Source organism: Chaetodon trifascialis, chromosome 1 (assembly GCF_039877785.1).
Source record: "Chaetodon trifascialis isolate fChaTrf1 chromosome 1, fChaTrf1.hap1, whole genome shotgun sequence".
NCBI classification, from domain to species: Eukaryota; Metazoa; Chordata; class Actinopteri; order Chaetodontiformes; family Chaetodontidae; genus Chaetodon; species Chaetodon trifascialis.
The window spans coordinates 11,991,445-12,016,899 of NC_092056.1; the positions used below are offsets into that span (position 1 = coordinate 11,991,445).

A 25,455-nucleotide genomic window follows, 5' to 3' on the forward strand; every position below is an offset into this window, starting at 1 on the left:
AATGTGTGACGACTTTTTAATACAGGTTTCAGTGTTTCCTATGAAAGTCACGTGAAATGGATCCAAAACTGAGCCCACTGTAGACAGTGTAACGAGACACTCAGCACTGAAAAAGCCTCAAAGATGTCGCCATTACCGAGTCAAACTGAGGATAATAAAGTTTTTGAAGAGTTAACAGGTGCTTCACGTAAAAATTAAGCAATTAAAAGTACCAAAAAAAAAAAAAAAGTAAAATGCTGAAACTAAGTGATAAAATACACAACAATGAAATACGAATAAAAAGTGATCATTCTTAGAATAAATCATTTTTTTCTCAGTTTTTGATATACATAATACAAGTAATAAAACAGACAGTGACTGAAGCTTTTGGGTTTTCTTTAATTTTTTAAAAAATTGAATGTGAAGACTTTGATATCAAAAACTGGATTTTCAGACACGATGTTCATTTTATAAATAGACTCGGAAAATATTTAAAGGTGCACTCCACCGATTTACACATGAAGCTCAGTTTACTCACCACGAGGAGGCGCCATCAGTGGCTGTGCTGAAAGTTTTCAAACTATAATCCTGGTGAGTTATCTCATGGTTGAACTTGAGAAAGAATTTTAAACAGAAAGTCTGCATTTCAGACTGAAGGTGTGGAGTTTGAAACCAGTTTAGAGGAAAACAGGAAGAGGTGAATTCCGAAATTGCATTATGGGAAATGTAGGAGACAGTTTGGGTATTTATTTATTTATTTATTTATTTATTTATTTTAGCTTGACCCATACTATAAAGGCAAAATATCTCATTCTCTGCTCCAGAATTATTTTGTTATTTTGCTTAACAGAAGTCCCCCAACACACGTAAACAATGAATATCTGTTAAACAATAAATGGCACTTGAATTATAAGAGTTAAGAGTTAAAGTTTTTTCATTTCTGATGTCAAAAGCCCATATTTTTATCAATGAAAAGTGAATCCGTGATTCTTAAAAATGATTTGAAGCTACATATCATTTGACTGTCCAAACTCAAGCTGTCAGGATGTTAACTGCGTGTATGCAGCCACGCACTGAGTCACACGTCCAAAAACATGATGATTAGTGGCAGATGTCCGCTAACTTCTGTTACCTCACCGGCATCGTCTGTTGTTTCAGGAGACTCACAGATCCTGAAATTAGTCACTGAAGCAGGTGTCTCATAGGTCGATCCCTGAACCCCTCCTCTTTTTCTTCCTCCTCCTCCTCCTCCTCCTCCTCCTCCTCCTCCACCCCGCTCACTTTACCTGTTTCTGGGTCGCGCTGCCTGTCGCGTGTGCGCACTCACTGCGCAATGGCCACCGGAGCGTCCGTCACAGCCAACACTCGTCTTCAAATGGATTATGAGACGAAGATTTTCCCCCACTCCGGCGGTTATGGACGCTACAACCGGATCGTGGTCGTGTTCAGCTGGTTCCCCAACTTCGCGGTCATGTTGAATCTATTTAGCGACGTTTTTTACACTCTAATCCCGGACTCGTACCACTGCAAACCCGACCCACAGCTGCTGCCTTCCACCTTCCTCCTCAGCAACTTCACCAAACAGGGGTACCTGAACTTCACCATCCCCTGGGTGAACGGCACCGGCCTCAGCCACTGTGAGTTGTTTAAGTACACGTCCAACGCTTCGGACCTTTCCGAAAATGTGCCCAGGGAGAGGGTGTCCTGCACCAAAGGGTGGGAGTTCGCCCATGTAGCGGGACTCCAGAGCAACTTTGTCACTGAGGTAAGAGACTGAAGCCCGCGGGTCACCGTCCATGTCTGTGCCGGGGTTTGGTTTAAGTTTGGACTTCTTTGGTCCGGTCGACGGTGGAGTCAGTTTATCCACATTTTGCGGCTGAAATAAGACTGAGAAGTCAAAGCACTGCCTAAAAACATTTCTGCGTCCAGTTCAGCTTCAGGTTATTGGTTGTATCTGCGTTTTTATTGAACTGTTCCAAACAATATTTCTCAAACTATAGACAAACTGTTTCCGTGGTCGCTTTGATAACTACCAAGAGGGTTTGTTCCAGGTTCCGCTCAGTTAACAGCTGTTTATCTCTGCTGAGAGCTTGTGCGCTCATTAAGACGTTTGTTCACAGTATTAAATCAATATTTGCTCAGGCTGATCAATTAAAACTTTGTTGTTGCTCGGATTCCTTTACACTCTCACTTATCTGCTGTCTGACACCGTGTCTCCCAGAGTCCAGTCAACAGCTCAGCCAGGCAGTGGACTAAGACTGCTTCCTAGACCAATTAGATACAGTATATAGACATGGATGTCCGCATTAGGCTTATCATTTGAAGTATGGACTCTTAGGAAGAGTGAGAATAGAAATGACTGAAGTGTGGTGTGGTTTGCCAGACCTCGTTTGTCTCTTGGTTTCTGAGAGATGTCCGTCAGAATATGGATCCTGAACACAGACAATGTGTTTCACTGCAGTTGCATCTTGTTGCGCAACTAAGTGTAAATAAGCAGCGTTGTTTTTCTGCTCCTCAGTTTCTTCTAGTGGACTTCAGCCATTAAATGACCCGTCCCAGTCTGCAAATATTGATAAAGACCTATAACATAAAACAATTCTCAGCGTGACCCTTAAAAAAACACCTCACACATGCACGCCACATCTGTGTCCATGCAGTATTTTGTAACACGTTAGCACAGCAGTGATGAGCTTCGATGGAGAGCCGGGCTGACAAGCAGGATGCAGAAGACATTATGGCTAATCGCCTTTCAACTATACAGAGTATTTTAGTAGTAGTTGTAGTTGTGTATCAGGGCTTCAAGGTTGTAGATACTAGCAGTGAGGAGCCTGTTTCTCCATTTTCCCCCCATGGGAAACTGGCTCTGGGAAGTCTGAGGCTCCCATGTTCCTTCCTGAGACCCTGAACACCTCCTTTACCATCAGCAGCTTCCTCTCTCCATGACCTCATTCGCTGCGACAAAGGAAAACGTTATTAAAGGAAAAATTTAGTCTAGCAGTGCTCATCACTTTCAAGTACACATGGTGAGCAAAATAACAAACAGCTTGGAGTCCAGTAGTTCAGCTCTATCAAATATTAAACTGCTTTTCTTTGAGACGGACACATTGATTCGACAGTCTCATCTCTGAGGGGATTGCTTGCAGTGTTGATGGGCCTGCTTGTTACCAAACTTTCTCTTCATCATCCTAAATTTCATTCCATTAGTTTGACATATGGGTCTCTCTTTATGACTATAGGCCCTGTTTTCAAGTGGGATGGCCTTCATATTGTGCTCATTTTACACTTATTCCTAAATTAAACTGGGTTTATTCAAATAGTCACGCAGCAAACATGGCGGCAAGTCATATTACAGTGTCTGGGTACAGCACACAATGCATACACCACTGCAGAGGGGCTTGATGAGATCTTGCGGCCTTCATAAAGTGCTGGAGTTTTGACCTCTTTGGACTTTTCTCCACAGATCTTGAAGTAGGCAAAGCTGTGTCAGAGATCCCTACTCTGCTTGATGTGGGTCCAGGAGTTCATGTTTGCTTGATACCCTGGAGCAAATGAATCCTGCAAAGTCTCTGTTTTACGTTATGTCGCCTTTAAAACTCACTTTCAGACCTCTTCTAAAGTTGAGATATACCGTTAGTCAGTTTTTGTGTAGCAGGTTTGCAACAGTCACAAGTACACCTTCACCACCTGAAAAATACATGTGATATTATCAGAATAAGCTTAATTCCAGCTGTGTCGGGTCAAAATGTCGCTGATTGAATTGTGCAATACGGTTGTGCATATGTATCATCTAAAATTGGTCAAGTTTCAACTTCAAATTGTGTGAGCAATAAGTAAGAAAGAAATTAAGAAGCTGAACAAACGTTGATGCATTTAATACCTGCTGCTTCCTCCTACAGGCACAGCTCACTCAGTACTAAAAAAGTATTGAGGTTTGATATCCAGCCGGGCCTAATCCAACAAACTACAGCCTCAAACTCTGACCATAACGGTGAAACGTCACCTCTATCAGTCAAAGGAGCATTATGAGAATTGCTAACATACTAATATTTTCTGCAGAGACGTCGTATATTCCACCTCGGTATGTGAAGATTTTGTATTCACAGTACTCCCAGTTTCTTGAATACTACTTGAATTCATTATGATGCTTTGATCCCAAACTTTGCAGCCATTTGTATCTGGTAATAACTCACCATGGTGAAATACCTCAACTAAACACAGAGGACACAGAGGAGGAGATGGAGGGAGAGCAGAGAAGGGAGTGGAGAAGAATTTCCTTACAAGCAGCGACTGGTCCTAACCAGGCATAGAGCTGCTGTCATGCTCTACTTTGAGCAATGCTTTGTTCTAATGTAATAACACTGTCAGCAGACATCTTAATTCACTTAGAAAAAACATGATCTACATTCCTGCTTCCTCACAGAAATCTCTGTGCGTTTACACCGTAGCCTGCTATTCTCTGCATGTTACGTAGTCAGATCAGATGACTGCAGCTTGTTGGCAACTATTTGTTCATGTACCTTTTATGACTTATAAAATCTGCTCAAACCAGTGACTGACTGAAACATTAGAAGTCTGCATGAGTCTGCATAGTTCTAGTTCAAAGATGGTGATATTCATTATTAATTATTGTCAACAAATCCTGTAAAGAAGCTAATAAAAGAAGTTTTGTCTGCGTAGCCAGCAGTCCCTACTAGACCTCCACTGCTGTCCAGAAACTCTTAAAAACACATTAATCAGTCACATGTGGTGGTATTCTTTTATTACGATGAACATGGTCACTGTAGTTGATTTCTAGTAGCTCTCTCATACATCTTCCTACAGCTGTAAATAGCCCCAAAACAATACACTCTTTACTTCTGTTTGAGTAATATATGCTAAAAACTACGGTGTCCGGCTCTTGTAGGAAATTACGGAACCTTTTTTTTTTAAGAATGAAACTATATTGGTGACCAGTTTTTACAGATTTTAGTAAGTAGATTCAAGTAGGAACCAATGGGCTTAGGGCTGAGAGCCATGGACAGAGTAGGGAAGAAAAATATAGAATAAATCCAGCCTTATCAATCAGTGAAATAATAATAATAAAAAAGCACTAGTATAATCCTTCAAGCTTTAAGTAAGTGAAAAGAAAGCACACAAAGTTTTGCCAGTTGGAATGTCAAATTTCTGATGCCCACAAACATTTTTGTTTAAAGCTCATGATAAGTTTTAAAAGTTTGTCTCCTTTTTAAATAAATGGAATAGCAGTGGCGTCTCTTTATGATGCTTTTTTGGTCAAAGTTAATATGGAGTTTTGTTTTGGTTTGAGAAGCCGTCAATGTACTTCTTTGTCTTCCTTTGCAGTGGAACCTGGTTTGCCACGACTACTGGAAAATCCCTTTTCAGCATATCTGCTTCATGACAGGATGGATTCTGGGATACATCTTCCTTGGTACACTGTGCGACTGGTAAGAATCATACTTTCTATGGTGTTCCATATTGAATAAATAAAAATTACATCAATACTAGTGCTGTCAAAAATATTGCATTATTAACGCGTTAAAGCAAATTAATTTTAACTGCGTCATTTTTTTATTGCGAGATTAACGCTCTTTGTGACCTAGTGAACTTGTAGTTTTTTAGAAACTGTGGCCACTGCTAGTAACGTAAGAAAAACTACAGGATCCGGTTATAAACCGGAAACAAAACAATAGGCACACCCCACGCACGTTTTGGTCTTGTCTGCTCGCTAGCTGTAAAAGAGTAGGCTACCGGTTTGTGTGGATGTCAAGCGCGAAACGCCAAAATGGATCCAAACAAGATTCTGAATGGAAAGTTTAGTTTCAAAAAGTTGCCAGATGGGTCGACTGACAACACCAAAGATATCTGTGTGTATTGTTGGTGTGATGTGAATTATCACCGTAGTACATCCAGTCTGAAATACCACTTGATGGCCAAACATACGGCGAATGCGAATTCTCCGCTGCCTCCTTGTCAAAACCAGGCGACAATGGATGGCTTTCGACAGAGGCATATGGATGCCATTATGTTCAAAGGAAACTTATGAAAGGAAAGTTTAAGCCATGGTTTAACTGCATCGCCTGAGTCCTAGTTTACAATGATGTGCACTTTGTAACTTTATCTTGTGTCACCCTGTTTTGATCCCTTAGAAAGGGTTGTTGAAGGGCTTTTTTGTAACCAAGTATTTATTTTTTTTGTCACCAGTTTATTGACAGTGTTAAATTGTGTGAGATTTGATTCATTCAAATGTGAATGACTGCTCAAAGTGAGAATGTTAATGTGCACAAAGTAACATTTGCACAAAGCAAGCCTATCCACTTTTTCATGTTGATAAGAGCATTGAAATAATAATTCAAGGGACATTTAGAATAGATAAAAATGTGCAATTAATTTGCGATTAATCGCGAGCTAACTACGACATTCATGAGATTAATCGTGATTAAATATTTTAATAGATTGACAGCACTAATTAATACATGAATAAAGAATAAAATGTGTAAAATATATAATGAACCTCAACTCAGTATTATAAAATGCTATTTCATCATTACATTTGAATGATAACAGAGGTCTACTGCATATGGTTTTTATTCCATGATGTCACTTTAAATGACAGTGGTGTTGCACCGCCCCATCAACTTTTAGCCAATCACATGCCCCCTGCCTCTCTTAAACTAGCTTGCTCAACAACTGCTACCAAATTTAGCCAGTTAGCTCCAGTTTGTTCAAGCAAAAACAGTGCTTAAGTTTTCTAAATCTACCAACTTGAAAGTGGTGTTAGTAAACACACCAAGGTCCTTAGCTTTCATGCTAAAAAGGGCTGCTAATGCTACACACCTGTATGGATAACTAGCTAGGCCGGACTAGCTTAGCAGTGTTAGCTTGGTCCTCTTATCTAAAGCAACCCCCCCTGTCTCTGTTTCTGGGAAACATCATTAGATCTTGAGGAGATGGAAGTTTATACAATATACCTGTCTACTGTGTTTACAATCCCAATGTCAAAAAAAGTCTAAAACAGAAATAAAAACAGAAAAACCCATCCCAGTGCACAAAACTGCATGTGTTGTGAGTTCTGTGCTGACTTAGTAATTTAAGTTATAGTTTCGTCCATGTACGTTTTCACCATTTGTCATGCGATTCATTCAACACTTTGAGGCTTCATAATTTCACGTGTGTCTGTTTTGTGACCTGGACATGACAGCAGTGTGACTTTGTGTGTTTCCAGGTTGGGCCGTCGGCGATGTTTCCTTCTCTCCATCAGTCTGTCCAGTCTGTTCGGTGTGGCGGTGTGTTTGTCCAGCAGCGCCGTGGTGTTTCTGCTGCTGCGTCTCTCTCAGGGCGCCATGCTCGCTGGGGTCTTTTTATCCTCATACATTGCCAGTGAGTATCCTAACATTTAATTGGTGCCAACAAGCTTCCTGCAGCGTTCTTCAGTAATTGACTTGTCTGGCGGATTGTGAAGAAAAAAAAAAAGCCTCTGCTTCTCCATACGCAGAGACTCACTTCTGTTTATTTTAGAGAGCCCTTTTGGATTCCTGCACTTCAGACTTGAGTCATTTGCTGGCACTCTGCTAATGCAAATGTCATGTTTTCACTAAATTGCATTTCTCAGTTTTTATGATAGGGAGTTTAATGTACACAACCCACATAAAATACCAAAAGAGACACAATATTATGATAAATAAGCTAAATTAGAAGCTGATGTGTAAATAAGAGAATAGTGACACAACATGTGCTGCCGTTCATCATTATGTTAGTTTCAGTAGCCCTTCAACCCCACATGTTCTCAGAGTCTTTGTTTCAGTATTCGAGTACTTTCATCAGTTGACATAAGTTAATTTAGATCTAGCTTTTTTTTTTCTTGCGAGAGCTCTGATCTTATGTAAGCGTTACATAATGTTAATGTAATGAGTCGTGCTCATGTAGTACACTATACAATTCTGGTTGCATCCATGCAGATTCCTGAGTTGTGTCACTAGTCACAGATTGTTTTAGTTCTTTACAAGAAATCATTCACATTGCAAGACAAATAAAGAATAAGAATTCTAACTGTTGAGATTTTATCAGCCATAGATGAAAAAAAATCCCATTGTTCCCACACTGAAACAAATCAGATGTCCTTCCTATCTTTGTATTGCCATCTTATCTTTATTTCAGCAAACACAAAACAACTAAAATCAGGCTTGATGCTTTTATTTCTGATGCTTGAAAGTCAAGAACATGAACTGAAAGACAATATAATAACAGTTTAAAGTCAGTTTAATGTTTATGCTACAATGATTTATTCATGACGGGTCAATCAGTTTACCCTCTGTGGTCGCCGGGTGTTAGGAAATGGCAAAGACTTGAACAGATGCATGTATGAAAAAGATCTTGCATGCTTTGTGCACATTTGTCACCGTTAATACTTGAACAGTATATTAAATAAAGAGAGGCTGTAGATAAATGGAACCACATCATGTTCAGGAGATGATCTGTAATCACTTCCATGAGTAATAACCACGAGTTCAATTTGATTGTATTAAGATACTAACTGGGCTACAAAGGACGCATTTTACTGATGGATGAAAACGTTTAAATAAAAATTGTCTACATATGAAAGAAAACATGAGCTGCTACTGCTGCTGCTGCTTAATCTTCATACCACAAACCAACAAAAATACCTATTACATCCTTGGAAAAACATTTTTATGTCTGTTTCAGAATCTGTTTCATTAGCCGAGCGTGTGAGCACACAAAGAATGTGTCTTGGTATTTGCTCCATAAATACAACACAGAAGAATAAGAAGAAAAACTAAGTCAAAGGACATAAAATAAATACTGAAATTAAATAGAAATGCAGTTTAAAAGAAAAATAAAATCTATTTATAGACAATTTGGGTTGTACTGAAATGGGAAATGCATGTTTTAAATGAATAATGGATTGTGCTATGAGGAAAGAAGTGACATGCAGCAAAGTTGGATCACATGTGCAACCAGTAGTTAAACTGAGTAACAGTGGAGGTGAGTCTAATGTACAATGTGTTTGTGAAGTTTAAAGTTGTAATTTTAAGATTCCAGTTGGTGATGTATGTGGTTTAAAACTACAGCAAATGTCAAAGATAAGAAAAATCTCAACTGACAAACCTCTTTGTGTGTTTGAAGGTAGTTTGAATCCAGTGTGGGAATGGGAGACCCCGCAACAAACAATGGAAGAAAAACTCTGACGTAATTACAGAATGTAAATACATTGGCTATTGTTGAAAACACCCACTGTGAAAAATAGCAAAAATATGGTGCGATATCATGAAAATCTTAAGGATTCTAACTTAAATTGGCAGTGGCAATCTAAAGTTGCAGTTTGATCGACAAGCATGTGTCGCTTAATTTCCTGTTAGTCGAAAACAGTTGTGTTCGTAGACCGTGGCTTCTGGCTTCATGTATGAATTGCTCTCCTAAATGACAAACATGGACTTACAAACTTTGTATTTGTTTTGGGTTTGTGAATGACAGACTAGTTGTGAGGGATTCACTGGAGTGTGTCGTGCTGAGCTGTGACTGACAGCAGGCAGCTGGTCGCTTTCTGTTTACTTCTACCTCTCAGCTGTCACCCGTCAGGGGCTCTCCAGTGCACGACCCCTCTGTGATCAGTCTTTTAGCTCCCCTCCTTCAGCATGACTTTCTCTATCTTGAGACGTCACTGGCCGGCAGGGAGATTTAGTGCATCAAACACAGTGAGTTCTCTTTCTGGAGCTAAAACTTGAGTGAAGTGGCCAGGAATGTATTTATGTTAGCTTTTGTAAAAACTACACGTCCTTGTGTGGGAGGTGGTACCAGGCTGTGCAGCGTTCAAGCAGTCTCATCTGAAATACACACACACACACACACACTTTTCTGACATATACACGCACTCCCACATTCCTGCAGGGTCAGGGCTAGATTGAGTCCAGATTTTGCTTTTCTTAGATTAGGCTGATTTTGGGCTGAAGGCCTCAGAGACTGTTTCTCAGTGATGTCCTGCCAGTGCTGCTCCTCCGCAGACAGAAAACAATGGCGGGACAGAACGAAAGGCAAGGAAGTGAGCAGGAAGTGAGCTCCTCATTTTCCTCTCCCCCCTCCTGACAGGGAGGAGGTGGAAAGAGAATCAGAGCTCTGAGAGGAATGAGGTTAAAGTTCAGCAGAAACTCACACGGTTTGATGCACAAAGTCCCAAAGTTTACATCAGGACTAGATCTCCTCGCATCTTGCTCGTTGGACCTTTCATTTGTGTTTTTCAGATGCTACCCAGCATTCTTCAGATGTATGCTTCAGACTGACAAACACCACACAAAGAGGTTGTAGCAAAAAGGGAGAAAGGGTCGGTTCCACATTATAGGACATCTGAAGATTTTGCCAGAGGGTCCCACTGTGGTTCTCATGCCTGGGGACCCCAGGTCTGCAAGCCAATGGGAGGCAAGTATAGGGCCCCCAGGCATGAGATGCATCACTTCCTCTTCTGTCTCAAAAGTACAAAAGCAAGTAAAGTGCTGGAAGTTAAATAAAAGTCCAAGAAAGCCACACAAAGAGTGAAATGTTCAGGTGTTACTGGAAGATCTTTATCTCCAGTCTTTGTCGCTAACATTAACATTTTAACATTATGAAGGTGTGAATAAAATAGAGTAGGATCCATCTGAGAATAAGCGTCAGTGTGCTGTTAAAGACGAGCTTGTTGTATTTGGTGAATTGTGTTTGAAGTAACTGTACGGTCATATTTTTATCCTGAGCAGGAAAGAGTTAAAAAAAATACTGGCAGCTTGAGTTCAGGCACACATTGTTCACAAGTATCAAACATTGTGTATGTTTTCAGTTTTATATGTGATACTACAGTAAGGCTAACACGAATATCAGAAACAACACTTCTGATAAAGAACATGAATTTAATGTATTCACGTAATTAAATAAAGAGGAAGATCCACATAAATAATGTTGTTCAGATTGTTGTGCAGGTGGGTGGGATGGTTTTCTGTGTGAAGGGGTTCACGTCCTGACAGGCTGGATGGGTTTTGGACAGATGCATTAGTTGTGATATGTGTTATCTGTCTTTCCTCGCTCTCTCAGGGTTGGAGCTGTGTGACCCGCCCCACCGGCTCATGGTTGCCATGGTCAGTGGTGCCTTCGCCGTGTTAGCGGAGCTGCTGTTGCCGGGCATTGCCGTTCTGTGCCGCGATTGGCCCGTTCTCCAGGCTGTGGCCACTTTGCCTCTGCTGCTGCTGCTCTCCTATTGGTGGTGAGTCATATGGCAGTATGTAGGGTGTGAAATTAAGTTCATTCAGTTATTTATTTAGGAAATCTCATTAAAAGAGACAAGGGAAGGAATTACAAACATACAACAGCACACACCTAAACTACATCTATGTAAGTATCATACATTAGCAAGAAGAAGCATAAAGGCCTCAGAGGAACGAGTGTCTCTACAGTGTTTACATACTGATGCCTCTATGACATGATAACAGAGTTGTTTTCCTCAGCTGTGCATCAGTGTTTCCTGAGTCTCCTCGCTGGCTGCTGGCCACAGGTCAGATCCCCCAGGTGAAGAGGAGCCTGCAGGAATTCTCCACCAGGAACGGTGTTTGTCTGCGAGATGAGATCTACCCCGGTGAAACCCTGCTGTCAGGTACGTACGTACGTACACACACACACACACACACACACACACACACACACACACACACACACACACACACACACACACACACACACACACACACATATATACACACACATATGCCCGTTTATGCACATACAGGCACAAACTGGTCTCAAAGGGCCCCTAGCTGCACAGCTAATTATACTAAGTAGCTAACAGCAGCTAGTAGCTACAGCAATGAGTTTAGTGAGCAGCAGTTAGCAGATCCTCTTTTTTTTTTTCAGTGACCTTCAACAGGTGGCCTTTTCTTACACATTGAGTTACGCGTCACCAGAAAACATTTGGCTCTTTGGGGATATGTTGGATTCTTTACAGGTTTTTTTCACCCTCTTTCTGTTTGCAGAGATGGATTCGGTATATGGAGAAGACTTTCGGCCGAGGTTCTTCTCAGCTCTGGAGCTGCGTCGGACTCGTGTCATCTGGAAGAACTGCCTCATACTCAGCTTCACGCTGTGAGTTCTTGCAATGCAAATGTTCACCTGACTTGACAGGCTTGTTGAATAAACATGGTTGGCAGTTGTGCTTCACTGATATCGCCCCTGAAATTTCCATTTCATGATAAAAGTGAGATGCAAAGTGTTGGGCTTCAAAGTTGCGTATGGTCTAACTCTCCCATCGCTCTTCCAGGTTCATTGGAACAGGCGTACAGTACTGTTTCACCAGGAACCTGCACAGTTATTCCACCAACTTCTACTTCAGCTACTTTCTCCGAGTGATGACGGGAGCGCTGGCCTGCATCTTCCTCTGCTTGTCCGTCAACCACTTTGGTCGGCGTGGGATGCTCCTGCTGTCGGCCATCATCACTGGACTCTCATCGCTGCTGCTGCTGGCCCTCACTCAGTGTACGTTACATCCACGTTTCACTTACTAACATTTGTGCCTCAAAATTAATAATTTACCAACTTCTGCCATTTTCCTTTTTTAAATAATTAACAGGCAATTACGACTTCTCAGAGCACCAAGACAGTGGCTGTGTTGATTGTTGGCATCAAATCTTTTAGCTTCATTATCATGAAATAGGACAGGTCATTTTTGCAGGCTTAGATATGAAGGAAACACTGAAGATGATTTTGTCATCCTCGATGTCAGGACCCAGGATGGGACTTGATATGCATACATGTGTATTAGCTCTTCTTAAAATGGTACTGCAGTTAGATTTTTCTGCACAGAACATTAACACGTTATCCTTTTCTGTGTCAGACCTGCGCGGTGGCCTGGTGTTGCTGCTCTCTGTCGTGGGACTGTTCTTCTCTCAGGCTCTCGCCATGCTCAGTGTGTTCTTTGCCTGTGAGGTGATGCCCACCGTGGTTCGGTAAGTGTGACGAGGTTGTCGATAGATTTTTCTGATTGTCAAGAAATCCCACGAAAAGACCCAAATGAATAATTAATCAATCCCACTGAGAAGTGTTGTGTCCGCTGTTAAAAAAAGTTCCCTACAAGTGCCAAAATACTCCTGTTTGAGTCATGTTTGCAGAAAAAACTGTGATACTCAGCTTTTTGCTCTCTTTTTCCTGCTCCTCTCCTCTCCCCTCCCCTCTCTCTGTCAGAGGCGGCTGCCTCGGCCTGGTGTTAGCAGCGGGTTGCATTGGCATGGCCGCCTCCTCCCTGATGGAGCTCCAGAATAACGGCGGCTACTTCCTTCACCACGTCATCTTCGCCTCCTTCGCAGTCCTGTCCGTCCTCTGCATAATGCTCCTTCCTGAAAGCAAACGTAAGCCGCTCCCAGACTCTCTGAAGGAGGGCGAGAGCCAGCGCCGGCCTCCTCTCTTCCTGTCCCGGCCCGACAGGGACAGCCTGCCATTACTGTGCACCCGGCCCCCTTTGTCGGAGTACAACCCCGATAACTATTCCCGCTTGGTCTCTGCCACCAGGAAGATGTTGACTAAAGATAATTTGCCTTACAGGATCGCTGTTCACCCCCCTCTGCTGTCAGACAGTGAAACACAGGAACAGGAAAATGAGACACTGAGAGAGGTCGTGTCTTAACACTTCCTCACCCTTCTCTGAACAGACTTGGATTATCCCTCCTCCTCCAGCTTCTAGACATACCTCTACAGATGGTTTATCAACATCCTTTACTCAATGATTATCTGGTTGGTCATAACTCACCTGATGAACCGACCTCAGCTTGGATGCTGTGCAGTTTAGAGCGATGGCTCTAAACGCTCTCCAACAATAGACCAGTCTCCTCATTATATTTACACTTGAAGCCGTGCTGTGCATTTTCTCACGTGGATTGAAGTAATGCACTGAACAGCAGTGGCCTTGTTTAACTTAAGTTTTTTTTGTCATCCAAACCTTTGTGAGGACTAGAGGAGTCCCCTTTAAAATGATCGCTCTGCTTGTAAGTTTAGCCAGTGGAGTTGAGGTCACGCCGCTCGCGTCCGTGTGGAACCAGAGAAGCTCGCTCAACTGTGCAGCATCTGTCGATCATGTGAGCAGCAGCCTTTTGTCCATTTATTAGTAACTCATGCACTTTTCATTAAGTCTGCCCGTCTGATTCACCAGCAGTGTGTCAGTGCTGAGAGGTTCCTGAGGAGCACCAAGACACACAAGACGGGTTCACGCTGTTGTTGTGGAGTCTTGTGTTACACTTCCATGACGCACTGGTCATCAAATATGATGGCGGATATTCCGCCGGCAAATTTAATGCTTCCTCGTGCCACTGCCAAACCCCCTGCTTCCAAATATTTCCCTTAGAGGCATTTGGCCAAATGGGATGTGACAATAACAGCGGATCTCAACCAGATGACAGTCAATCCGTCTGTTGCTGACAACTTTGTCTTCTCTATAAACCACTTTGTTAGGTCACAAAGTGTTATTTAAAGGTGCTGTTTTTTCATAATTTTTCTCATCAAATGCTGAAAGCAGCGGATGTACTAACCACTGTAGCTAGCAGACAAATGAGAAAGTGTTCTTTGAGTTATATCAGTAAAATCGAACTGTGGTTTCAGTGCTTCCACATTGAACTGGAGGGAATTAGATATTTTCACAATGACTCCCTGATATGAGTCGTCTCCTTTTCTGTTTTTTTATATTTTATATTCAATGTTACATGTCGGCTACCTGTTAATGCCTTAACTTCTTAACACTGTTGCTGAAAGGATGCTGAGCTCTTCAAGGTTGCCGTGTTTGTGTGTGCAATAGGAGAAAAGCACACTACTTAATCGGCCTTCAGGAGATGCTCATTGTGTAATAACCAACTTTTCACCTCCAGTGAGCAAAGAAAGGTGCTTTTGTGTTGGTTGAAGGTCTTACCGTTACCATTTTTTATGTTGAAACTTTTTACATAAGCTACTTGTCTATGTCAAGTGAAAACATTAGTAAGTAAGAAATATTGACTTTATCTTAATCAGCTGCATTTTTCTACTCCAAAGTAAATTAAATCCAGAACATGCAAATCACCATAATTGAAGTAAAGAAGCCACAGGAATGTTTTGCATCTCTCAGGTGTTACCCTCCCACAACACTAGATGGAGCTCTTCTACCAGAAATGTGGACATGTACTGTTTTACTTCCTGTGAAAATGTCAGTATACTGATGTTGAGGAATATTTTTTGTGTGTATGTGCATTCAGATTCTACTTGTGTGACATTTACCCACCGCAGACTCTTTCTGATAGTGTTATGGAGGGACAAAACAGCCAGATGAGTTTAATAAACTCAGCTTGGTTCTTCATGATCATCACTGTGCTGCTGTCTTTGCTACCTAACACTGTTCTTAAGTAACTGGTTTTCACTCATTTTTAAAGTTAACCTGCAGAAAACCTTCAAATTTGGACCTTAACGTTTAACCAGTAGAACTATTAACAAAGGTTTTTAGATTTTATTGGAATTTGTGGTCAGACTTGACATACATAAACTCAGCTGCACTGACAGGCAGCCTAGTAAGCTGCTGATGCGATGAGAGCCTGGAGAGCCAGTGTGAGCAGAAGGGCCAGTGCGCTGAGCGAATGCACAACACCAGCATCTGGGTAGCCGTAGCTCGTCCTACACGAGCTCTGCAACTCCTCATATGGAATAGGCACATCATCTGGACTTCTGGAAGTCAGGTTGTCACGGACCTGATACACAAAGATAAAGCATGTCAGGCTGTGTGTGTGTGTGTGTGTGTGTGTGTGTGTGTGTGTGTGTGTGTGTGTGTGTGTGTGTGTGTGTGTGTGTGTGTGTGTGTGTGTGTGTGTGTGTGTGTGTGTGTGTGTGTATTGTCTGCAATCAGTATTTAATGTGCATTATAGAAATCCAGATCTTTCATGTGAGTACTTCAGTGCATCTCTGCATACACTTAACTTTTACCGCTTTTGACTTACTACCACTTTAGATCCTGTGGCCACCATGTACAGGAAATACAAGAGGATTATAATGGACTGTTTACTGAAAAGTGAGCTAGTTATGCCACATATTATTATTGTTATAATAAGTTTTGAGCAATCAGAAAATCTTACTGAATGTCAATTAATATCTGTACACAGTATGAGTGGACAGAGGAGAACGTCAGCATTCAAACACCATGTTGATGGGATGTTTGTTTTTTTTTTTTTACATTTTGGTTCTCCATGAGAAAGTGTCAAATACTGTAGAAATACATATTTACAAATACAAGTCTTACTACAGTACAAGTAAAAGTACAGATGTATTAGCAGCAAAGTGCTCTCAGCCAATTTTGACTACTGACAGAGTGGTATCAAGAAAGCACAGAGGGATACTTTACCGAAACTATTCTGAACTATTCCTTTGATAATTGGCAACAATAATCATTTGAGCAAGTCCATTTTTCAAAGTAAATAAAATAAACTGAACTGATATAGTGTTACATTGTCTGTGCAGAGTATATTAACCCTCACACAGCTGCCTTGAGGTTTCAGATGATGGGAATCTTTCTTCTCTCTGCAGTACATCCCACATGACGCACATGGAGCATTAGACCCTCCCTGCCTGGTGAACACCCTCATCTTTCAAACTTTACACCCCCCATTTGTAAATGTCTGTTATAAATGTGTAACCTCAGTGGAGTTCCCCTTTGAGGACAAAGTCAAGAAGTGTGTGGTGATGCATCGATACACACAGATCAGTCAGATATTTCTGTGTGTGTGTGTGTGTGTGGGTGTGTGTGCACGCGTGTATTCCTCACCGCCTCAACCTCCCTTAGTACGCGGAGCAGGTTGTCTCCCAGAGCAGCTTTGACCTCCGCATCAGTCCAATTTCTCCGCAGCAGTTCAGCCACCAGGTTGGGCACCTTGGACACGTCCTCCAGACCCTCTGGTAGTCTGACAGAGAGATTTTACTTCTTAGAATTCACAGTTGTTGTTGGTTTATTTGTTTTCCTTTACTGTTTCAGCCCAGCTTTCCAGAAGCTTATGTTCAAGTCAAGGTTTGAACTTTGTGCTCACCTTGTAACCCCGTCGTAATCTCCGCCAAAACCAATGATGTCCGCCCCGGCCACTTTCTTTATATGGTCAAAGTGATCTATGATGAAAGCAGTACATGTGAGAATAAAGGGATGGGCACAGAAAGAAAGAAAACTGTTTAATATTTAACCAGCTTTAAAGTAACTGTCATGGTCATGACGATAGCTTACCAGCTACATTTGAGAGTTTAGCGGTCTGGCTGCAGGTCACATAGTCATTGTAGAAGTTCACCATGACGATTCCTTTTGTTTCTTTCTGGAAACACAGACAGGATGTTACATGACAGCGAAACACGTACTGACCTAGAAACTCTGATCTATAGGATTGAATGAGACACTTCTGCTCTGTTAGGCAGGAGACAGTGACTGAAGGAGCAGAGCAGCAACTGAGACATGTCCTAGGCCGAGAGATGCATTCAAAGTCATCATGATAATAAAGTACACGAGTTGAGCTTTATGATCACCTTATCTTATTTTATTAAAGTGCCTGTCTCTTTTTTTATCTCTTTTGTTGTTTTACAGTGCAGCGCAATAACTCTCTTGTTTACTGTTTTATTGCCTGTAGCCGGTAAACGTCCATTATGCAGGTATCAGTTGAACTGGACACAAGGTGCTGATTTCCCACTTTCGAGCCTTGGCTGCGATAAAGAGCATTTACAGCAGCGTGCTGTCTGAGATAACGAGCACTAAAGGCTGGATGTGTTGTCTCTGTTTTTCACAGCTTGGACAAGATGGTCATTTTACTGCAGTCAGGCTATTAGTTATTGAACTGGTACCTTCTGCTGTTTCATATCTAAATCACCTCCAATGTCACTGGTGGAACTGGATCAGTAACATCAAGTTAAGTAATTTTTAATCATAACATATGCACACTGTTAGAAATGATTCCAGTTGTTTCCGTTTGTGAGTGCTACAAAAAAAGTCTTAGCTGAGCCTGCTGCTCACGTTTCAGGTGACTTGTTTGTGGTTCTCTCATTGTTTCATTTAAATGTTTCACTAAAGAGTTAACATCAGCCAACATTACACAAAATGCAAAAGATTAGAGAAAAGTCAAAAAAAAAAAAAAGTGACACATTTGTGTAGCAGAACTTTGCTTTTTCGTCTTTCCTCTCCCATTTATCATCTTACAAACTCTCAAATTTATACCTCCTTCCCCCCACCTCAACCAGGAACAGTGAAATGCTCCATAGACATGAACAATCTAATAACGTCATATAGAATAATCTGTCACTCACAGGGGCCTCTTGTCTACATAAGCAGTACCTTTACTTTTGATACTTTAAATACATTTCTCTGAAAATGCTTTTACTGAAGCCACATTCTTTGATGGAGTAAGTGCACTTCAAGGTTTTGGCACTTACTTAACTGAAGGATCTTCCTGTCCATTACACCTCGCTCTTTACTCTCAGCCTTCTGAACGCCTACGGCTTCTTTCACTTTTTTCTCACAAACACACACAAACATACTCACCACTCTCTTGAGAACGTCATCGGGGACGTTCCTCTTGTGTGGACAGACGCTGTAGGCGGAGGAGTGGCTGAAGATGACCGGAGCTTTAGACATGTCCAGCACCTGGTTCATCACTGCGACAGGCACATGGGCCAGGTCGATGAGCATCCCCAGACGGTTCATTTCCACTATGACTTGCTGTTGTACACAAGCACCATGTTTATTACATGATCTACACATGACCTTTGTAAAACCTACTAAAACCTTAATTTCCTTCATTTTGTAGCGTCAGTCAATAGTTTTTATCACATAACAGTCAGTACTTCTTAAGAAACTTTGAGTATTTTGACCTTGAAGTGTCTTTTCTGATGATCAGCATGAAAAAAGCCAATTAAACCTTCTTTACGAGGCAATGAACTGTAGATTAACTTTGGTCACATACACGCAGAAAAAACAGTTATTTATCTATTTCTTCAGTGTATCTAGCTGGACGAATAAAAAAAGAAAATACTCCATTGCCAAGTGTATTTACATAAAGGTATTTTTTATATTTATATTCCAGGAGCACCGTGTTGTTATTTTGATTGCTCAGTAAACATTTAATGTAGAGAAGGCATCATTTCACATATCAGAAGTAATGTTCAGTCATGCCTGCAATAAAGTGAGGTTGAATAAAACCCACTGAGAGTAAAGCAATTTGAAGACACTAATCTGAAATTTACTACAGATGAAATATGCTCATCCCTGCCAGTACACTGACCTTGCCAAATGGAGACAGGCCATTATGCTGAGATGGATCTGATCCTGTGTCAACAAGCCAGTTATCCGCCCTGCCAAAAAAAACAAAACAAAAACACAGCTACCATAAAACAGTCAAACTGAACAGAGGAGCAAACCAAACAAAAACCAAGAAAATCTGAATTCCTGAATGAACCAAAGGACAACCAGGGATTACATTTCTAGCCTGGAAACTACATTTAAAAACTCTCTATGACTTTATTCCCAAGTAAAATAGGTGATTCAAAGGCCACATGCTGTACTTTGCACTGGGATATTACTACAAATATACATTAAGTACTCTGAACGCAGACAGAACAAAGAAGTAAAGCACAGGCAGGTGAAAAGGCAGCTGTCAGACAGTAACTGTAGGCAGGTAATGTCCTCACTGCAGCTGTGTAACTCACTGCTCAGGTGAAACATTTCAATGCCAAACCGGCTCTTCCAGAGCATCTGATACTGCTGCCTGGAGGCCTGCAGGAATCCCCCGTACTCCCCACAGCACAACCTACAGTGACCATGACCTCTGATGGTAAGACGCCACACAGACACGACTGAGCCTTACGGACAGCTCAGGTACTGCATGAAGACCGTCACGCTTCTGTTCTTCCTAATTGTCGGTTAACTGTCTTCAGAGTGCAGTAGCTGCCATTTCTGTTGCTGCTCTCAGTCTCGTAAAATGTCATTAAGTTTTATTTGTTTCTGTTGTTGTTTAATTGTGACACAGACGTGTGTATGCATTTGTGTGTGTGCTCAGGGCAGCGGTAGAACCGAACTAAGTACTTCAATACTGTACTTAAGTACAAATGCGAGGTACTTGAACTTCATTTGAGTGTTTTCATTTCCTGCAATGTTTTAGTTTTGAACTCCACAACGTTTATTTGGCAGCAATAGTTACTTTACACATGAAGAACATTTGAAGAGCTTGTTGATATAACTTCCCTGATTACACTGTGACTTTGGCATTAAGCAGGACTTTTACCTGTAATGGAATATCTTTTACAGTACAGTATTCACACTCTCACTGGAGCAAAGGATATTACCTCCCCCACTGGCTCAGGGACACACACGTACACACAGTTGTGTGACACCTGTTGCAAGGTCACCTGTGTGCATTGTTTTTAGTGTGTGTGATGCCATAAATCACCTGTGCTGCTGGTTCTTACCAGGGTGTGTTGCAGGAGTGCGTCAGTGTGAGGTAGCGGACCCCCAGCTGGTACATGGTGCGCAGGGTGCCCAGACTGCTGTCGATGGAGTGACCCCCCTCCACCCCGATAAGACTGGCTGTCTTTTTCATCTTGAAGGCCTCCATGATGTCTGTGCAGCACAGACATGAGAGATGATGGGTGATTCAGCCAGAAAGCAGGTATGGAGAGAGAGGACGTGACACTGAAATATCTTACCTTGGCTGCTGGTGGCAAACATGAAGGTTTCTGGGTATTTTTGGCACATCCGGTGAACCACGTCTATCTGCTCCAGTGTTTGTCGGACAGCATCTTTGTACTGAGTGTCGCAGGGAACGTAGGCAGACCAGAACTGAGAGAGGGACAGAGGATAATGTATGAATGACCAGCACTGCTGTGTATTCAAGGACGGTTTATGGAGCTGTGCCATCTTCCTAATTACAACCCTGATTCCAGGAAAAGCTGGGACGCTATATTTTAAACAATTATATTTTTCAACGTGGTGCTTAAATGCCTGATGGAATGGCAACTTTCCAAACGAAGGTTATCTTTATTCCACCTTGCATAATGTGAAAAATATGCTAAGTCAAGTCATGCAAAGATTATTCACCTGAATGATCTATTGTGTAAGCTGTTATAAAAGCAGAGAAAGCCTCTCACAGAGGTAAGCAGCAAGTTTATTGAACCTAGCATTGACTCTTCCTCTACACTCTCAGGGAAGTGCATTCATTTATCATGTATAATTTACAGTCAGCAGTGCATGACTCACCATCGAAACAAAACACAGATGAACGTTAGACAGTGTCACAGCCCTGAATCTGATGAAAACATGTGCAAGGTCTTAGTTAGGGATGCACTGATCCAACATTTCTCAACCTATTTCAACACTTCAACTCAGAGTACAGCTGATACTAGATGTCAATCTGATGACATGTGCTCTTTCCCTCTTAGTTTAGACTTCACTGTAGACAGCTGATTTAAGTTATTCTTAAGTAAGGATTGCTGAGCTGGAGGCAAAATATACACATTTTACTTAAGTACAATCGCAGACATATTAGCAGCAAAATATACTTAAAGTATGAAAAGTTAAGAGCACTCATCATACAGAGCGCTCCATTATTGTATATACATCACAGTGCTGCTGTTATACACAGTACGCATTCATTTGTGAACTGTATCATACAGTACAGATAATGTTAATTACTTGATATACTGTTGTGTAATCTATAAAAACACATCATATGTGTCAAATTGGTCATATTTTCAATGGAAAAATCTTAATTTATAAAGTAAGCTGCAATAGTTGTCAAATCCCTCTAAAAAGTACTGAAGCAGAAGTGCAAATGATTGCAGAATGGATCCACTCGACCACTTGTTTTTGCTGCATGAGGAAAGCATGTCCTGGATTAAAACTTTAAACCTCATTTGGATTGACAGGCTCCAGCGTGGCAGGTCATAGACCTGTGTCTGTATGAAGTAAATATTTGCTCACCAGAAGCTTCATCCAATGCAAACAGGTGTGTTACACCCTTTGTTACCCTCTGCTTTGCCACCTTAGAGCTGCTCAGTACAGCTTCGAGTATTTTCTAGCAATCATCTCATTACAGAGTGGCCTTAAAAGAGCCTTTCATTTCCCATTACGCTCTGTTCTGTGTGTACCTGAGCTCCCAGCCGTCCCTCCTTGATCTTAGGGATGTTGGTGTGTGTTGTGTTAAGTTTGTTGAGATCCACTTTGTTGAGCTCGTTGTTGAATTGCTTTCGAAGTTGCCACGGCAGGTCGTTGTGGCTGAAAGATCAGAGGGTAAGCGGTCACACACTCTTTCAACATGAACTGACTTTACAGCAGGGAGGAAAACTGCTGCATCAGCGTGAGAAATCGCTTCCAGAACAGAGGTTTTACCACACAATATACTGCAAAATGTTTACTGCTGCCTTTGCTCATATGGTAAACAGGCTGCCATCATTCAAAGCACATTTCACTTTATGAAAAAGACGTTTCCACTTACCCATCGATGAGCGGGGTCTCAGACATCAGCTTCCAAGCTCTGTCCAGGTATGCGTCCTGAGCCACGGTGACGGCACCGATGACCCACAGCACCAAACATACAGCAGACTGAAACTGAGACAGCATTTCTTAAACTATCACACACTCTTCAATGCTCTGCTCGTCTTTGTGTCCCCAAAGTTTCTCCCCTGTTTGCCCAATCTCAAGATTATACCACTTGACCTTTCTTTAACCTCTAAATAATCCTGATTCTACCAGCTTTTTTTGTTGGTGTTGTTCAGATCTGTGCAGATCCCTTCAGGTTCTCACTCCAGTTTTCTGTCTGTTTCCGTTCAAGGATGCTTTTGAACATAACTCAGCTCATCGCTCCTCCTCTTGACAGAGAGTCTGTTTCTCATTACGGCGTCGGCGGTCATAAATGCAGCCACGGTGGCTCGGGCATTTCTACAATCTCTGTGGCTGTTAGCCAGTATGTGTGAGGTTAATGAATAGTGTACCTTTTGACTGCTTCTCTAAAGTTCCCCATAAATTCTTCGAACAAACATGTCTCTCAGTGTCACATGTGTCATTTGCGTGACCTTGGAAAAACTCCTTTTCCAGACCTGCTAAGCAGCACTAACACCGCAGCAGTCTGGAGCAGGGAAACAACCTTCACTGTGAAGAAGAATGTCAATTTCAGACAAAAGTTACACCACATTTAGAGTACTTTGATACTTCACTGTGGGTGTTTTTCATTAGGATACCTGCGTTTAGTCTGTTTACTGGCGATGGAGTTGAAGTTTATACAGTAATTCTACAGCAACATGCAGCTCCATCACAGTAATCTGACGGGTGTTTTACTGTTAGATCACAGTTCAACACAATAATATATACTGCATATCACAGTAAAATCATAGTTAAATACAGTAATTCTGCAGTACTGTACAGTAATACTGCTGCACTACCAGTGTGGAGGTTTTATCTGAGAGCCACACCATCACTGCAGGGGATGAACTTCAGACACACAAATCAGGACTTCAGAGTAGATCTAGAGGTGATTATGGTGTACTGCATACAATACGATCAATATGTATAGATTAATCTGCAGATTATTTTCTAAATTAATTGTTAAGAAACTCAGGAGACAGAAGAAAAGATGAAAGATCCCGTAAATAAATTGACTAATGAATAGATTAATGATTTCAGCTCAGTATTTCTATTTTGGGGATATTACTGGTGCAATATATTGTAGTGATGGCAAACTTGATTTTTTCTGTTTGCTTTCATAATAATAGTTAATGAGAGGAAATGAGATAAGAACCAGAGGCTGCTGGTGGTTACAGTTAAGTATTAACTTAATGGGACTGAAGGATTCATAATATTATCAGCTGGTGAGTTGCTGCCGAGATGTGTTGCAGCTGATACGAAGAAAAAATGAGCTGGTGGTGTCCTGACTAGTGGTTTTTAACGTTTCCTCACATAAAAACTGACCAATATGACAAAGTACATGGACTCAATCAGAGAAGACATCGGGACATTACAGGAGAGAGTTACAGCTGAGCTCATTGGATAATGATTAAATAATAAAACCTGTGAATATTACATGATCATCACATGATTATTTTCTTCTTCTTTCATGCCTGAACAAACATGAAAAACTCATTTATCTTCACTCCAACATACAGAACAACACATGAGGTGTCTCATCACTGATTTACTGCCATCATCAGCTCCACCTTCTTATCTTCAAGGCGATTTTTCCAATTAGTCAGTAAAGATGGTCCCACCCACTTTGAGTTATGTAACAATTATTACAGTCAATACTTTGTCTTTTACAGTCTTTTTTATTTCAGTGAATATGGATGATTATTACTGATCAGTGATAGAAAAGTGGTTTCCATTTGTATGAAATAAAGGGCCTTTCTGTGTGGAGTTTGCATGTTCTCCCCGTGCTCACCTGGGGTATCCTCCATAAAAATACCCCCACTAAAAACATGCAAGAAGATCAACACCTGACCAATGGTGACAAATGAGAGTTGGGTCCCCGGGCGCTGGTCGACTGGCAGCCCACCGCTCCTGGTCTGCCATGGAGGAAGGACTGACCATGGATGGGTCAAAAAGCAGGAAAGAATTTCACAATTGCATGGCGTGTACAGTTTCCCTCCTCAACTCTGCATGTTGTGTGTAATGTGACGAATAAAGGAATTCTTAATCTTAAAAATGCCACGCTTTGCTTTGAAATCAAGTGAATTGACTGCCTTCATTTTGAACTCTGCACACTTAGATCTTACTAATATATCAGAAAAAGCTATGAAAAATTTATTATTTATGTATTTGTCTGCATTTATTACTTACAACAATCATTGTTCTTTCAACTGAGCAGTCGGTGTTTTAATTAAGAGACCCTGAAAAACAACAGCGCCTCTGCAGTCTCCTCAGTGGTGATTGAAGAGGTTTAAACTGAGATCTGTCCATCCAGAGTGTGTTCAGCTGACATTCTGTGATCCAGTCCCAACAGCACGAACTCCAGATTAACCTTCTGTTTTATGAAGAGCTTTGGTGAATTAACACACCTGTTATTTCCAGGTGCATTTGACACTGAAACAGGAACTTGCTCCTGTTTAAATCTGCACAGATTTTGATGCTAAGCTTCTAGTTTCTTTTACCAATGACTGGTAATTTCCTATATTATTAGCTAACGGTTGCTCAGAAGTATTTTTGTCTCTTTCTGCTCGTTCAGTTATCAGTCTGTTTGAACGATTGTACAGAATTTTGTCTTCAAGAAACACCCACTGACTGACACCCATTTGAGGTGTCCATTTGCATTTCCTCTTGAAGCGCGTGAGGTCATCACTCGCATCTCTCACAGACAGATGCAAAAAGGGCCGAAGCAGAGAGACGCACAGTCACAGGCAGAGCTGCCGAAGGGTAAAGCACAGACGGAAAACTAGTCAAGAGACAGCTAAAAGAGGAGGACAGAGACCAGCATATTGGAACTTATATCAAAGTTGGAC

At 41.5% G+C, this 25,455-nt stretch overlaps 2 protein-coding genes across 2 annotated transcripts; one reads left to right on the top strand and one right to left on the bottom strand.

Moving 5' to 3' along the window:
• Positions 1 to 1,312: 1,312 nt before the first annotated feature.
• slc22a31 (solute carrier family 22 member 31) lies at positions 1,313 to 13,759 on the top strand. Its single transcript, XM_070965991.1, has 9 exons — positions 1,313 to 1,744; positions 5,320 to 5,423; positions 7,202 to 7,356; positions 11,053 to 11,221; positions 11,463 to 11,608; positions 11,985 to 12,093; positions 12,269 to 12,483; positions 12,842 to 12,953; positions 13,189 to 13,759. Exons 1-9 carry the CDS (start codon positions 1,313 to 1,315, stop codon positions 13,625 to 13,627), a joined length of 1,881 nt encoding a protein of 626 aa, XP_070822092.1. The 3' UTR covers positions 13,628 to 13,759.
• Positions 13,760 to 15,453: 1,694 nt separating this feature from the next.
• dpep1 (dipeptidase 1) lies at positions 15,454 to 22,612 on the bottom strand. Its single transcript, XM_070966543.1, has 10 exons — positions 22,464 to 22,612; positions 22,117 to 22,243; positions 20,677 to 20,809; positions 20,440 to 20,590; positions 19,257 to 19,326; positions 18,518 to 18,694; positions 17,219 to 17,303; positions 17,031 to 17,106; positions 16,772 to 16,907; positions 15,454 to 15,704 (listed from the first exon to the last, which is right to left on the bottom strand). Exons 1-10 carry the CDS (start codon positions 22,586 to 22,588, stop codon positions 15,525 to 15,527), a joined length of 1,260 nt encoding a protein of 419 aa, XP_070822644.1. The 5' UTR covers positions 22,589 to 22,612; the 3' UTR covers positions 15,454 to 15,524.
• Between the last annotated feature and the right edge of the window lie 2,843 nt (positions 22,613 to 25,455).

Bases quoted from the DNA above. Each gene is read 5' to 3' on its own strand.
- slc22a31 (XM_070965991.1), top strand. From the start codon at position 1,313: ATGGCCACCGGAGCGTCCGTCACAGCCAACACTCGTCTTCAAATGGAT. The intron at 11,609-11,984 runs GTACGTACGTAC...TTCTGTTTGCAG, and splicing joins CGGTGAAACCCTGCTGTCAG to AGATGGATTCGGTATATGGA. The intron at 12,484-12,841 runs GTACGTTACATC...TTTCTGTGTCAG, and splicing joins GCTGCTGGCCCTCACTCAGT to ACCTGCGCGGTGGCCTGGTG.
- dpep1 (XM_070966543.1), bottom strand. From the start codon at position 22,588: ATGCTGTCTCAGTTTCAGTCTGCTGTATGTTTGGTGCTGTGGGTCATC. The intron at 18,695-19,256 runs GTCAGTGTACTG...TGTGTACAACAG, and splicing joins GCCTGTCTCCATTTGGCAAG to CAAGTCATAGTGGAAATGAA. The intron at 15,705-16,771 runs GTGAGGAATACA...TTTGTGTATCAG, and splicing joins TACTAAGGGAGGTTGAGGCG to GTCCGTGACAACCTGACTTC.